General features: G+C 41.3%; 1 protein-coding gene across 1 annotated transcript; it reads left to right on the forward strand.

The window, feature by feature from the left end:
• Positions 1 to 5,150: 5,150 nt before the first annotated feature.
• vrtn (vertebrae development associated) lies at positions 5,151 to 8,866 on the forward strand. Its single transcript, XM_044169886.1, has 3 exons — positions 5,151 to 5,382; positions 6,094 to 6,425; positions 6,548 to 8,866. The coding sequence occupies exons 2-3, from the start codon at positions 6,114 to 6,116 to the stop codon at positions 8,309 to 8,311; spliced, it is 2,076 nt and encodes a 691-aa protein (XP_044025821.1). The 5' UTR covers positions 5,151 to 5,382; positions 6,094 to 6,113; the 3' UTR covers positions 8,312 to 8,866.
• Positions 8,867 to 13,213: the final 4,347 nt, after the last annotated feature.

Genomic DNA, 13,213 nt, shown 5'->3' on the forward strand with positions numbered 1-13,213 from the left:
TACAAAAAGTGTTACTTGTTTTTCTATGTTAGAATAAGAGCTCATCAAAATTACAATTACAGTCTTGCACATCTGCTATTGGAATATGCTATTTAGTAAAACCCTCCTTTATCCATTTATCTTCTCCATATTTAGTTGTGTAAGGTCATCTCTCCTCACAGGACACACAGGAGAGAAAACAGTCTGTCCTCATCAATAAACGTCTTTACAGATTTTGTGAAAACAGTTGGCTGTCAACCTAAAACAAAAGATGGAATACAAATCAGCACTGTTGAAGGTCAAAACAGTTTTGAGTTAGACATCATTTAACAAATCCACTATGCTAAGCACACGATACGCTGTATATCAGACAGCCCTACAAACCTCAAATGGATTACTAAGCGGAATATGTACATCTGAATGGCTTTTGTTTTGATGGTGTGTCCCAATGTTGGAATTTTATTAGATGTGTTAACCTAATTCAGCAGTGTTATTACATACTGATTTGCAAAGCGAAAAAATAAATTCTAAAATGTAGTTCTCCTCTCAGTTGAGACAGTTTCTACATTTTCACTCCTAACTGGACGACACCTTGTGCTCACAAACACAGTCGGACCAATAGCTGTTAAGGTTTTCCACATCAGCAGATTGAGGATGTTGGCAAACGCCAGAAGTGACATTTCTGTTGACTAACGTTAAGGGTAACAACAGTGACCTTTTCACAGAATCGTTCACATTGTGATGAAGCTGCTGCTGCTGATTTCTTTTATCACAGGTAAGTGAAACATTAGCACAATCTTATCCTGTAATCTTAGTTTTATAATCTTATCTTCAACATATAGTAGAAAAGCTGACCCTCTTTATCTTCTTTCCACAGGTGTGAATGGAGAAGATGGTCTGATATTTCCTCAATGGGGTTACGATATTACATTTCCATGTGAAGAAGATTTAGTCTGCTTTCATATGTGGCAGCTCAGCACAAGTAAAACAAGTGATTACATTGCCATAGTCAGTAATGGACGGATCCAGACAGCTAAATCAGAGGCCGAGGACTCAAAATGCACTCTGCAAATCAAAGATCTCACAGCGGAGGATGTTGGACGTCATCGCTGCCAGCAAAGGCCAGATATCTTCTCTCCTCACAATAGTGAGTACTGGCAAGATTAAAGTCTTATCCCTGTGTGGGTTGATACAGAGTTTATTTCACCTTATCATGAGAAAGCTGATAGGGGGAAAAAGGAGAAATCTGTGCCATAAACAAATAAATAAATAAAACAATTTGTTTTTCTTTCTTTCAGCCCCCTCAGCTACCCCAGAGTTAAACCTCATGCCTGGCAAAACGCTGTCACTGCAGTGTATTCTCCTCACCTACGTAGAGCAGGGACACTGTGATACACAACAGGTCAGCCTGATGTGGGTGGATGAATCCGGCGCTGAGATACAAGAGGACTCACAACATCTTATAAAATACGGGTCTTCTTGTGATGTAACTCTGACTGTCACCCTTCAAAGTCCTGCAAACAAGAAGTTTAGGTGCCAGGCGACTGTGGATGAACAAGTCCAGACATCAGTAGAGGTCAGACATGTGGCTTCATGTTTAGCGTCCGAAAATGAAAGTGGTATCAATCTTCTCATCTAACTCTCAGACTATTCCTTTAAGGTTATATATGCATTTGGAGGATGTGTTTCAGTCATACACAACATTATTTCACACATTAAATGTAGACAAAAGATGTAATTTGCATTTTCAGATGGCAACCAGGACATGATCGGCGCCACTGTGGGAGTGGTGGGATGTGTGGTTTTGGCAGCGCTGGTTGCAATGTTTGTTGTGAACAGAAGAAGAACAAGTAAGTTCTTCTTAACCTCCTGAACCTATAGAAAGGGTCTGTTGAAATCGCTACAATGGAACATTGTCACATAGCCTACCTGTGCGCGGATTAGCCCATACATGTGCACAGTCACTTCCAAACATGGGTCCACATGTACATGTCATCTTGCACAACTGCACTTTGTGGTCTTTGAGGCAATCACTTACGTGAGATGCGTCTTCAAGTTCTGTTTTCACTGTTCCCCACATGATGGTAATTGTTTTGCAAATGTGTGTCACATGTCACAGGCTTTCTAATGTAACCTGTGTAGTTATCAGATACTTATTATAATCAGATACATACTGTATTAATCTGATCACATAACTGTGAGAAAAAGCTTGAGAAATCTACATCCATCTGCACAGCACTGAACATCATGTCATTATATTTAGTGGTTATAAAAACAATTTGTCGTAAAATATGAACGTGCGCATTTGTATCTTTATATTAGACAACCAGCTGCCTGATGAGTCTTGTAACATGACCAGTACCAACGATGTAAGTCCATTCTCTTTCAAAAACATACAGAGCAAAATCTTTTGGACTTCTGACCACTTTGAAAGTTAATGAGTGTGTGTCTGTCTGCATTTAGGTTATGAACGCAGATGATGTGATCTACGCTGACATTACTCTACCCGCTGGCTCTGACAGCGCGTGGGTCCACGAGTGTGAGTCCACTGAATATGCCTGTGTCCGATACAAGTAGTTGCTCCACACCAAATCCCTGTACTGTAACTGTAGTTGGCACTTAATAGTCATTGGGAACCTAACAAGTAGTTTGCCGTTTGACTCCGTTTTGCATTTTAACTGTAGAAAAATGTCACATGATTTTACCTCAATACATTTTACTTACATTTGACTGCATGTATTTCCTGAAGATCTTATCACATGTAGAATTATACAGAGGGTGTATTTACTGAAATCAACATTAATTGTCATTTATGGTGTTTCTTATTGTTTTCTTTGCAAAACTGTGTTCAAGTCTATAATAAATAAAAAGATGACAAACTTGGCTATTTAGTCTGCAGTAATTTTATAAAACAAACCAGGTGGAGGAACTTGCAAGATGTGGTGGCAGGCGGCATGGTTGAACCAGCCACAGAGTATTTTTGAATAGTATTGTTTGGTGCCATGGTATTTTTGCATGTGATAGTGGATTAGCATCCAGTCCAATAATTTCAGGTGGCCAAGCTGCACAACCAAATGCAGCAAACCTGCTACTTTGCCTGTGTAAACTTAGTGAATTTAATTTTGTTTGGAGCTGCCTTCAGTCTTCAGCTCTTTCTACTTTCCCCTGCCAGTACACACACAGTCACACCTGCACACACATAATTACATACACGCAGACACACACAGCCACAGCAGGTGAGAGACTGCCGGAGCCGGTCCCAGTGTTGCCCTATTTGCATTTTAAATGCTTGCAGCCAGCCCACTACTGTGTTCACAGTGCAGTGCAGCACAGCTAATCTACACACCTAAGGTGTGTGATTGGCTACAGCCAAGAGTCTGAGGGGGTTGAAGAGCTGGTGAAGACACAAACATTGACAAGAAAGGGGGGAGATGAATAAAGTCGAGAAGCGGTACCAGGATAGGTTAGATGCCCTTGTTACATATCACATGAAATGGAAGCAAATATGTGGATCAGCTTCTGGAAATGTTCATTTTCTTGATTTAATCTTTCAAAAACAGGATGCAAAGGATTTATTTGAGGCATTAAAGTGAATTGAAGATGAAGGCAAAGAGGGAATGTAAGAGAGAAACAGCCACGAGTAAGATTTTATATGCTATAAAGGATATCAAAGTACATAAAATGTCCCTGAAGTCACACTCAAAGCAGAAGATCTGGGGATAATTTGGGAAATTCAGTATGAGACTACTGCATATTTCAGCAATGAGGCACTTCTACAAGGTCAATGTAATGAACTTATATTGAATCATCTCTGGATTCATAATAAATTGTCCAAATGGCTGTGCTACTGGGTGTCTCTTGGGCCTTCTTAATGAAATAACTGACTATTTAAGAAGTGGCTTTTAAAATGAATGGGTGCACAAATGGTTCCAGTCTGACCTCTCTCATGCTCCACTGCTTTGATTTTCAGACACTTCCTTTAACCTTTTCCTTACAAAACATGTCACCATCATCTTCGTTTCAAAATATACAGTAAATATAAGGTAACCTCACTGCTTCAAGAAATTCAACAAACAGTGACTTCTAAAACATTTTAGGTCAAAGTGAAGGAAGCTCTTTATCAGGAGAGGAACCTTTTTACATATTACCATACCTTTTAACAAGTGGGTGTCTACATGCATTATCTCAGCTTGCAATGTCAGAAATATAAACCAAAGCGGTGAAATCGTGCCTGTTCTTTTCTAAACCCCCACACAAGACGCCACACACACACTCACACATTGTCCAAGTAGCTGATAAGCTTCAGGTCAAAGCCTTGAACCCCAGTGAACTCAGGCACCAGCTTGTCTGCCAAGTGCTTGGAGTGGACAGATCAGTGGGGGCCAAATGCTGCTGTCCCCTGGTGTGTGAGAGTGTGTGTGTGTGTGTGTATGGGGTAAAAAGCCACAGAGTTAGGGTCTACAGTAGGGGCAGTGGGGGTTGGGAACAGTCGCTGGGATTGTTGTGCGTGTGTGGAACAAAAGGCCTTGATTACTGAAATCCTGCAAAAGGCAGGAGAGGAGGTGTTAAAAGTGAAACAGTGGAGAAACAAGCAGACCTGGAGCTCAGGAGCCCTCCTCTCCTCTCATAAAGCTCATGCCCACACCCTGTCTGCACATATCCACTCTAATCCACAAACCGGCCTTTAAACTAGTCTCTGGAGTACAGATTGAAGAATAAATACAAAATGTGAAAGAAAGAGCAAGTTCATTGCTGCAAAGGTTCTGTTTCTTTTCTATATTTTTGCATTGTGGAAGAATTTAACCAAGTTTAACAAGAAATAAAAGTAAACTTCCCCACAAATTAATTTTTGCGTGCAACCACATAAGAATAAGTGCAGTTTATTTATGAGGCAAAAAAAAATCACCCTGATTGTTCTTCTGCACTTGACAAATAACCTTGAAAGTGAACTGTTGAGATCTGGAATTGGCTTTGACAAACGAAAAGCAAAAAACGTGTTGATAAAAACCTAAAAGCACCGATACCTGTTTACAAGGCTGCCTCTGTGTTCTTACGGCCCCATGACACATTGGCTTTTGTTAACACTTCACATTGAAATTGACCATCACCCTGGCTGTAGTCTACTTGGGGAGGGAAGAGGAGGATGGGAAGGGGAGGGTGGAAGGAAGGAGGTGTTTCTCGACTCAGAGACAAAAAAGCGAATCGACGATTAACAATTTCCTGAAGGGAGGTGCTTCTTATCACTCCCCAAATCTCCAGTGCTCACCGGAGGACAGGACACTCTGGAGCTGCACGCACACAATGGACTAAAGCTCCCTCAGAGAGATCAACATTATCAGCTGTGAACCCCTCCGCTACAAGCGACTTTCTTTGAGTCCCTTTTTTTAGTCTCTGGACTTTCAGGTAAGAAAACAATTGTTTCCAATAATGTTTTGAGTTGCGATTAATGCGGAGTCAGTTGTTATTTGCTTTTTAATCAAGATACGCGTTTTATGTTCTGTTTAAGTGGAGGGACTAAATGATACGAACTTCACTTAAAGTGATTTAAACTTCGCAAGTTCAATTAACTATTTGAAATTACAGAAACAGGCAAGTAAATCACAGAGAGCCTAAAACAACACGTAACGTTATGGCGCCGCCGTATGTGATGAGTTTGGATATAATGTGACTTAGTTTCAATTAAAGCAATGAGTCAAATTGGCCTATTTTGTCAAATTTTGCAGCTACTTTGCAATTAGAAAAAAAAAATCACTGTAAAACACACCATTATAGATTTTTTTTTTTTTACTTTTGTTTAAATGTAATTTGTAGAAGACCTAACCTTAAACACAGCCATGGTGTTGCATTTGTAAAGAAAAGGTTGGCTCAACCAGGTGAGTGGCAGAGAACTTCATTTTGCAGGAATTAATCCAGTGCTATAAATTAGCATGAGATGTGTTTATGTTGTTCTGAGTGCAGTTTTTTTATTAAAGCTGTTGAATAGACCACAGTAATCTACATAATCTAGTCTACTGGTAACAAAGGCATGAACACATTTCTTATTTCACCTATTCCCTATTGTTTTCAGAGTTTTATACCACTAAACCATCTGTTTTTACTGATTCCCCTCCCCAGCTCTCTTCAGATCCCCAGGTATGATTCAGAGGAAGGAGGTTGTGCTGTCTGTGCTTGGGGAGCTCCAGGAGGCCACAGAGAGCACTGGCCTGGACGCTCTGACAAGAGTGGCCCTGGAGGTGGACCAGATCCTCACTCCCTTCCAGCTCCCCAGGACCCCCTGTCAGGATTTCCCTGAGTGGGCAGGCGTGGATGACACGGCTCATGGCCTGTACCCAGCCGATGCACCCGTGGACCTCCTGCCTCTAAACTGCAAAGGAGAGGGCAACGTACTGTTTGATGCAGTTAGCATGCTGCTAGTGGGCAACACTGGACTTAGTTTGGAGCTACAGGTGAGCAGTAATGGTTTATAATCTTGGTCTCTATGGTCTGTTGCACATCAATACAGACTTTTTCTAGCTGTTTAGATGTGCACTTAATGTGACATTAATTGCATTAATATTGTCCCCCACAGGTCCGGACAGTAGTGGAAATGGTGCTGTGGAAGAGATACTACCTGTCTGGGATGATCGATTCAAAAATGATGCTTCAGGCCGTTCGCTTCAGTCTCTGTGCTGAGGAGTCTGAGGATATGCTCAACCTGCCTGTAACAGTCTTGGAGGCCATCTTTGATGCAGATGTCAAAGCATCCTGCTTCCCTGGCTCCTACGCCAACATGTGGCATGTGTATGCCCTGTCATCAGTCCTACAGTTTAACATCTACTCCATCTACCCCATGTTCAACCTCAAGATCCGACCCTATTTCAACCGTGTCATACGTCCAAGGACCTGGCCTAAAGACTCTGAGACATTAACCCTCCACATCATGTGGTCAGGCGAGCTGCAGTCTGAGTCTTTGTTCAGGCCGAATCATTTTGTGGCACTAGTCAAGACAAGTGACCTCACGTTCGGAAGCCCTGATAGTGAGCAGAGGGAGTCGCCGATCAAGAGCGAGGAACTGCTGAACCAGGACTCGCAACTTTCTTACCCAAGTCTGAAGGACAAGTACAACATCACCAAGAGGACCTTCTACCGCTGGAAGAGGCAGACGCAGGAGCACTGCAAAAAGTCAGCAGCCAGGTACGAGGCAAAGTATTTCTTGCAGGCCTGCTACTTGGAGGGCAAGCTCATCCCTCTGCACCAGTTTAAAGAGTTTTTCCCTGAGATCTCAAGGTCGTCTTACTACAACTGGAAGCATGAGCTCCTGAAATCCGGAGGAACCTTCTCCACCTCGTCGTCGACCGGGGAGATTAGTCCTGGAGAGAGCACGGAACAGGAGGCTTGGTCTTCACCTGAAGCAAAGCAGGACGAGCCAGACCACCATGACAGTGTGGCCAGTATGTTTGGCCTCAGTCTCGGCAAGCTGGACCTGGAACGGGCCCAGAATGTCGCTAATATGCAGGAAGCTAAGCGCTGTCTGCAAAATTGCATCGCCATGAATGCCTCCCTCCCCTTCAGGATCTTCAAAAGAAATTTCCCAGGGATCTCCAGATCAACCTATTACAACTGGAGGAGAGAGGCCATGCTGTTTAACGGGGGTTACAAAGGCAGTGTTGGCAGCAGTGAGGACAGCTCAGATGCAGACAAGAGCCAAAGTCCAAAAAGTCTGTCTCCAGTCCTGCCTAACGCCAACCAGCCTGTCGTGGCCAGAATGAGGATCTGCGGGCGAAAACACAGAAGTTTCAGGCTGGCATACACAAGTAAAAAACAGCTCCGAGATGCTGCAAAGCTGTATGTCCAGAGGTCCAAATGGTCCCTGACAAAGTTCAAGCTCAAGTTCCCTTCCATGTCCCCTTGTTTCTACTGGCTGTGGCGTAATGGTCAGAACCACAAGAAGAAGATGGTCACGCAGAGTGCAGTGATCAACCTCCCCGAGAGTCTGGAGAACACTTCTACAGAAAACAAGATTATGGAGAGGAGGATGGATAGTCAGCATGTGCTCCCATTTGTTGAGAGTCCTAAATATCTAGAAAGTTCCCTCATGCCCTCCTTTAATGCCCCACATTCAAAGCACACCATTCAAGGCAAGGCACCCATAGATGAGCAGATGTTTGCGATGGATGTTGTGGCTCTGGCCAACTTCAAGGCCAAGGCCAAGTTGTTCCTGCAGCAACGCTTTGAGGAGAAATCCTTCCCCACATTTAAAGAATTCAGGTCTTACTTCCCCTTCACGCCACGCTCGACGTACTACATGTGGAAGCGAGCTTTGCATCATGGGGTGTCACTGGTTCATGGGTAAATGTACGACGCTTTTATCTCATTTAAAAATGGGCTTTCAGGAGCAACATGAGAGCTCTGTTAAAGAACTTCTTGGCCCCAAAAACTTCACATTCTTCCCTCTGCCTGTGCATTTTATTCTAAACATACTACCTACACATTGTTGACCTCGTGTTTTCATGTTCTAAAAGACTGTTAAGTACACTGGCTTAGCATCTAAATGCATTGTGTCCTTCCTCTGCCCCACCACCACAGCTCATTCCTCCCTCGCGGACATTTGCACGTGTGTGAAAAGAAACTGAGTCGTGGATCCGTTTAAACCCTGCATGTTGCCCTCCAGGCAACAGGCAGTTCAAAGCTGTTGTTTAGTGGCATTTTGTTTGAAGCCGTTTCTCCTCCATTCCCTTCTAATCCTTGCTAAGCGTTGTACTTGGGGTTCTTTATTTTTTCAGTTTTCATTGTAGTAAGATGTTAATGCTTAAATGTATGCTTTTTTGTTGATGCATGTAATATTGATCAGGGAGATTCCTGGTGGTTTAATGTGTGTTTTTTTTTTTTTTTTTTTTTTTTTTTTTTTCTTTGAATGTAGAGAGCTGCCAGTATTTGTTTTCAGAGATGAGTTTACTCCTCCGTGTTCAGACATCCTCTGTAAACGGGGTCCCAGTCCTTTTTCATATTTCACCTTTAGATTATTGAATATACACACCTCAGGGATTCACTTTGTGCACCAGAGTTTTAGGTGGTTTAATGACCTACCTTTTAAAATGCTACTCTTTCCTCTGGAAATGAACATTATATAAAATGAGTTTTTTCACACTTTGCACTAAAATAATGCCCATCACACTGTTGAATGTATTGTCTTAGCCACCATGCACCGTTTTTGGTTTGAATTTTCCAACAATTCTATTTTTGAAAAATGTTTACGTGGTTTCTTTACTTGAAAACTGAATATAAATGAAGATATATTATTTTTTGTACGATCCTTCATTCCTTCATTTCAAAACTACCTATTTCCTTGTAATATTGGGGAATATTTGCCTTTTATAAGCTATGTTTGTCTGCCTTTTTTTTTTTCAATAAATGTCTGCTATTTTTCATAAATTTACTTCCAGTTCCTCCTCTCTCACAGGCAAGCGCGTTTTGCAGAACTGCCACTGTTAACATCCCTGAATAATAGAGTTCAGTTTACGTTTGTACTTAATGTATTTATTTTTCTTCTTCATTTCATGTCTGAAATTGGTACTGTTTATACTGGCAGTCTGCATTATAGTCAAGTCAGTAGGTAAGACATCTGTGCTGTTAGGCTGTATATCAATAAACTATCGACCAGCATCAACCCCCTGCATTTTTGGTGCTATGTATTGTATATGACCGTAAGTGGTGCTTCATCATGTTAGCTCATTAACACAGGCTATACCTGGCAAATTATTAAGGCCGTTAGCCACTATAAAAGTAGTTTAATGCTCCACAATACCTAAAAACAGTCGTTGCAGTAAGTCAGGCAACAGTAAAACTGTTCAATTGGTCTTCCCTCCAAGTCAGTGATCCCTTGTTCTGGCTGAAGTGATACCAATAACCCCCTTCTAAGCACTTCTAATCTAATGCCCCATCAGCTGCATCTTGATTCTCTGGTGGGATAAATTGGAACGCTTAATACATCCCACATTAGTGGCAGCGTTCTACAGTATGTCATGACCCAAAAGACATGTCAGTCCATGCCAAGCTAATTCATGTTGACAATCCGTGTGCTGTACAAAAGATAAAGGAAAAAAGGAGCAAAATCACTCTGTGTAACCACATCCAAATGTGCATACAAGCAGATCAAACCAAGCCAGTGGCTAAAGAATAGAAGTGAGCTTTGGGACTGGTTTTGTGGTTTTTGCTCACTGCCTTTTCTCCATTTAGCTATTGTGCTTATGCTAATGAAGGTAATGGTCAAGAGTGGGTGGGATGGAGTACAGAGAGAGGGGGGAGGGGTTAATTGTATGCATGGGGATAGAGGTGTTTGAGATAAGGCCAAGAACATACAAGAGTCTGGGGGAGGGCTAGAGGTGTAGTGAGAAGGAAGGGAGGGATCTGTGATATAGACTTTATTGTCTTAAAAATCAGTATTGAAAGCATTGTTTTGATCAAGTGATACCAGTGATGGCACTACATGTTGTATTTGAGTAGAATTTTCCCAAAATATTTCTTTGAGTCTTCATTGTTTTTAATGGTTCTGTATTTAGTGTATTCCAACTGTCTTATGTTTAGGGACAAAAGAAATCTGTGTGATTATATATGCCTTTAACAGAAAACCTAGTCCTGACATTGGCCCATCAAGTCTAAGGGTCAATCAAAGCAATTCAGTATTCCAGGTGAGGTTGTTTTTTTTAAGGTGAGAGTTGTGGAGCATGTGCAAATTCACAATAACCATTCTTATATTTTTAATTTTAAGTTTAGCCTGCACTGAACTCAACTGGTATTTTATCAGCTTGACTACAGTGTCAGTTTTCCTTCCACCTACACTTCAGCAATGTCAGCTCCAGTTAGAGTCAGACTTAATGGCCTGATTTCAAGTTTTTTATATGAATTCTGAGCAAAATTTAATTGCGACAAATAATCAGATAAACACAATTTCTTCAAACTTGAAAATTAAATTTTGCTAGCATCAAAAGTTTTGTATTTTTCTATCTATCTGATTTAATGGATAGTTTTCCATTTTTCAAGTTTGTCTTATATCAGCACTCACATGCCTTGCATTGGTACAAGAGTTATTGGTGGCTGTAATCGTGCCTCCTGTCCATACTGGCCGTGAGGAGATCCCTTCCTAACGTGATTCCAGTGTAAGAAATGGGGGACAATCCACAGTCCAGCAGTCTGAGTTAGTCAAATTTAATGGGTATCTTCCAAAGTTCCTGTCTTTTTAATGTGAAATGTTCTCCCTTTGTTTCGCCAGACAGTGTTTACTTGCTGAGGGATAGTAACACAAACAATTGTGTTGAATTTTGTACTAAAAAGACTTGAGCTTTGATGTGTGTAACTCAGACTGCTGAAGGTTCGTATTAGTTTCAGCTGAACTTTGGAGTACACTTTTGCTCAAAGTGAGGAGCGTTAGTGGGTGGGTGATGCTTCAGTTATGGAAAGACATGAAATATAATCCAGGAAGTCGAGTTAGAGTAGTAAATCCTTGCTTGTATGTATCTGATTGGCCAATGTGGCGCCTTGCCGGGTTGCGTTGCTGCTAAAGTTGAGCCTTGTACAACTTTTTTGACAGACGACCCTGCGTTGTTTTGTCAGAGCCCCCTGCATTGACACTCCCATGGCTTCAATGGACTGGCTCCATTCAAATTAAGCATATGTGTTTATCACACAGGGCTAAAGTTGGTCTGAAGGCAGCCTTACAGTGTAGTCATGTTAGGAAGGGATCACTTCACAGCCAGTATGAACAGGAGGAATGATTACAGCTACCAATATCTCTTTTAATGTACATATGGGCATGTGAATATTGTTCTAAGACAGACTTGAAAAAATGTGAATCTATCCTCTAAATGCTTTGGTGAAGTTTAGAGCTAACATATGGAGTAAGATTTGATATGAAGTACACATTATTTGTCATAAAAGTGGAACATTTAATGGCCATATGTTTGCTGAAGGTAATATGTTTGTTATTCCACATGGATGAACATGGACATCTGACAGGCAATTAACAACATTTTAAATGTTTATTTTAATTTTAAAGAGTCATGTGATCAGTGTCTAAGAATCACCGAGGTAAATGACCTTGGCATAAGCACATATTTGATGAAGTCTAAGTCTGTTTCTTTGCTTGCGGGTCTGTTTACCATCTCTATCTTCATTGCTGTATAATAGGAGGAAATCTCACTGGCACCGTGCTACTCTACATTGTTTATCTCAAAAATAGCATGAAAATAATGAGGGTTGGCAGGTGGAAGCGGAAGTCTTCAAGGATTAGCATACTGCAGTTGGTTCAGAAAGACAGAGAGGCATCTCAAGGATGCCAAATTTTCTCAGTAAACAAAACAGACCTTAGGGACTCTTTAGGCTTGCAGTTTGCTGCCAATTACCCTCTGATAGGGGCAGTGGTATGAATTAAGAAGAATTCTGAAATCTGACCTTAGTGTGGTTAAAGTGAGGAAGAAGAGAAGTGAAAAACCAAAGCAATTTCCGATTTTGAAATCAGGTGACGTTTTCAAATCAACACATGCACTCAAAATGATTGCACCTCCTCACTCCACATGCTGAGTCTATAAGAAACATGTTTCATACTAAAGTGTCAAAATCTTTTCCTGATGCATCACAGGGTGCAGAAGACCCATCTAATAAAATGTTAGAAGAGATTTTGAGGCAACCGGGCTTCAACTTGGCCCGAGTGAAGAGGATTTCAACCAAGCCAGTAAAAATGTAATAAAAATTACCAGAAATGTACTAATCCCACATGTATTTCAGAACATTGGTTTAAGTGTGTTTCATATAAGACATGGCCCCAGAAAGTTTCTGAGTTTCAAACACATGCATGCCTACAGTATATCCAGGCATGTGGACAGTTTGTCCACTAGGTGGCAGTGGATTGCTTCATAAGACAGTTTCCATGGTTTTGTTTGCCTTCGTAAAAAGGCTCAGTTCAGGCACACTTTGATTTGGACACAAAATCAATGTGTTACTGCATGGCTCAGGGTGTGTAGTGGAGATTTCTCTGGTGATAACTCCATTAATATACATAATCCAACATTGCAGCAAGTAATGCATAAACCAGATAACGTCTGGGAAACAACTTGCTTAATGACAGATTAAACAGGACTGGAAGAAGAGAAGAGAAGAAGAAGAGAGGAGAGCATCTATGAGCCCTAGTTATGGATTATTTTGTGCCAGAACACTCTTCTTTCCCGATATATGTTATTTTTGTGGTTATTAAATGCAAAAA

Source organism: Siniperca chuatsi, linkage group LG16, assembly GCF_020085105.1.
Source record: "Siniperca chuatsi isolate FFG_IHB_CAS linkage group LG16, ASM2008510v1, whole genome shotgun sequence".
Taxonomy (NCBI): Eukaryota; Metazoa; Chordata; class Actinopteri; order Centrarchiformes; family Sinipercidae; genus Siniperca; species Siniperca chuatsi.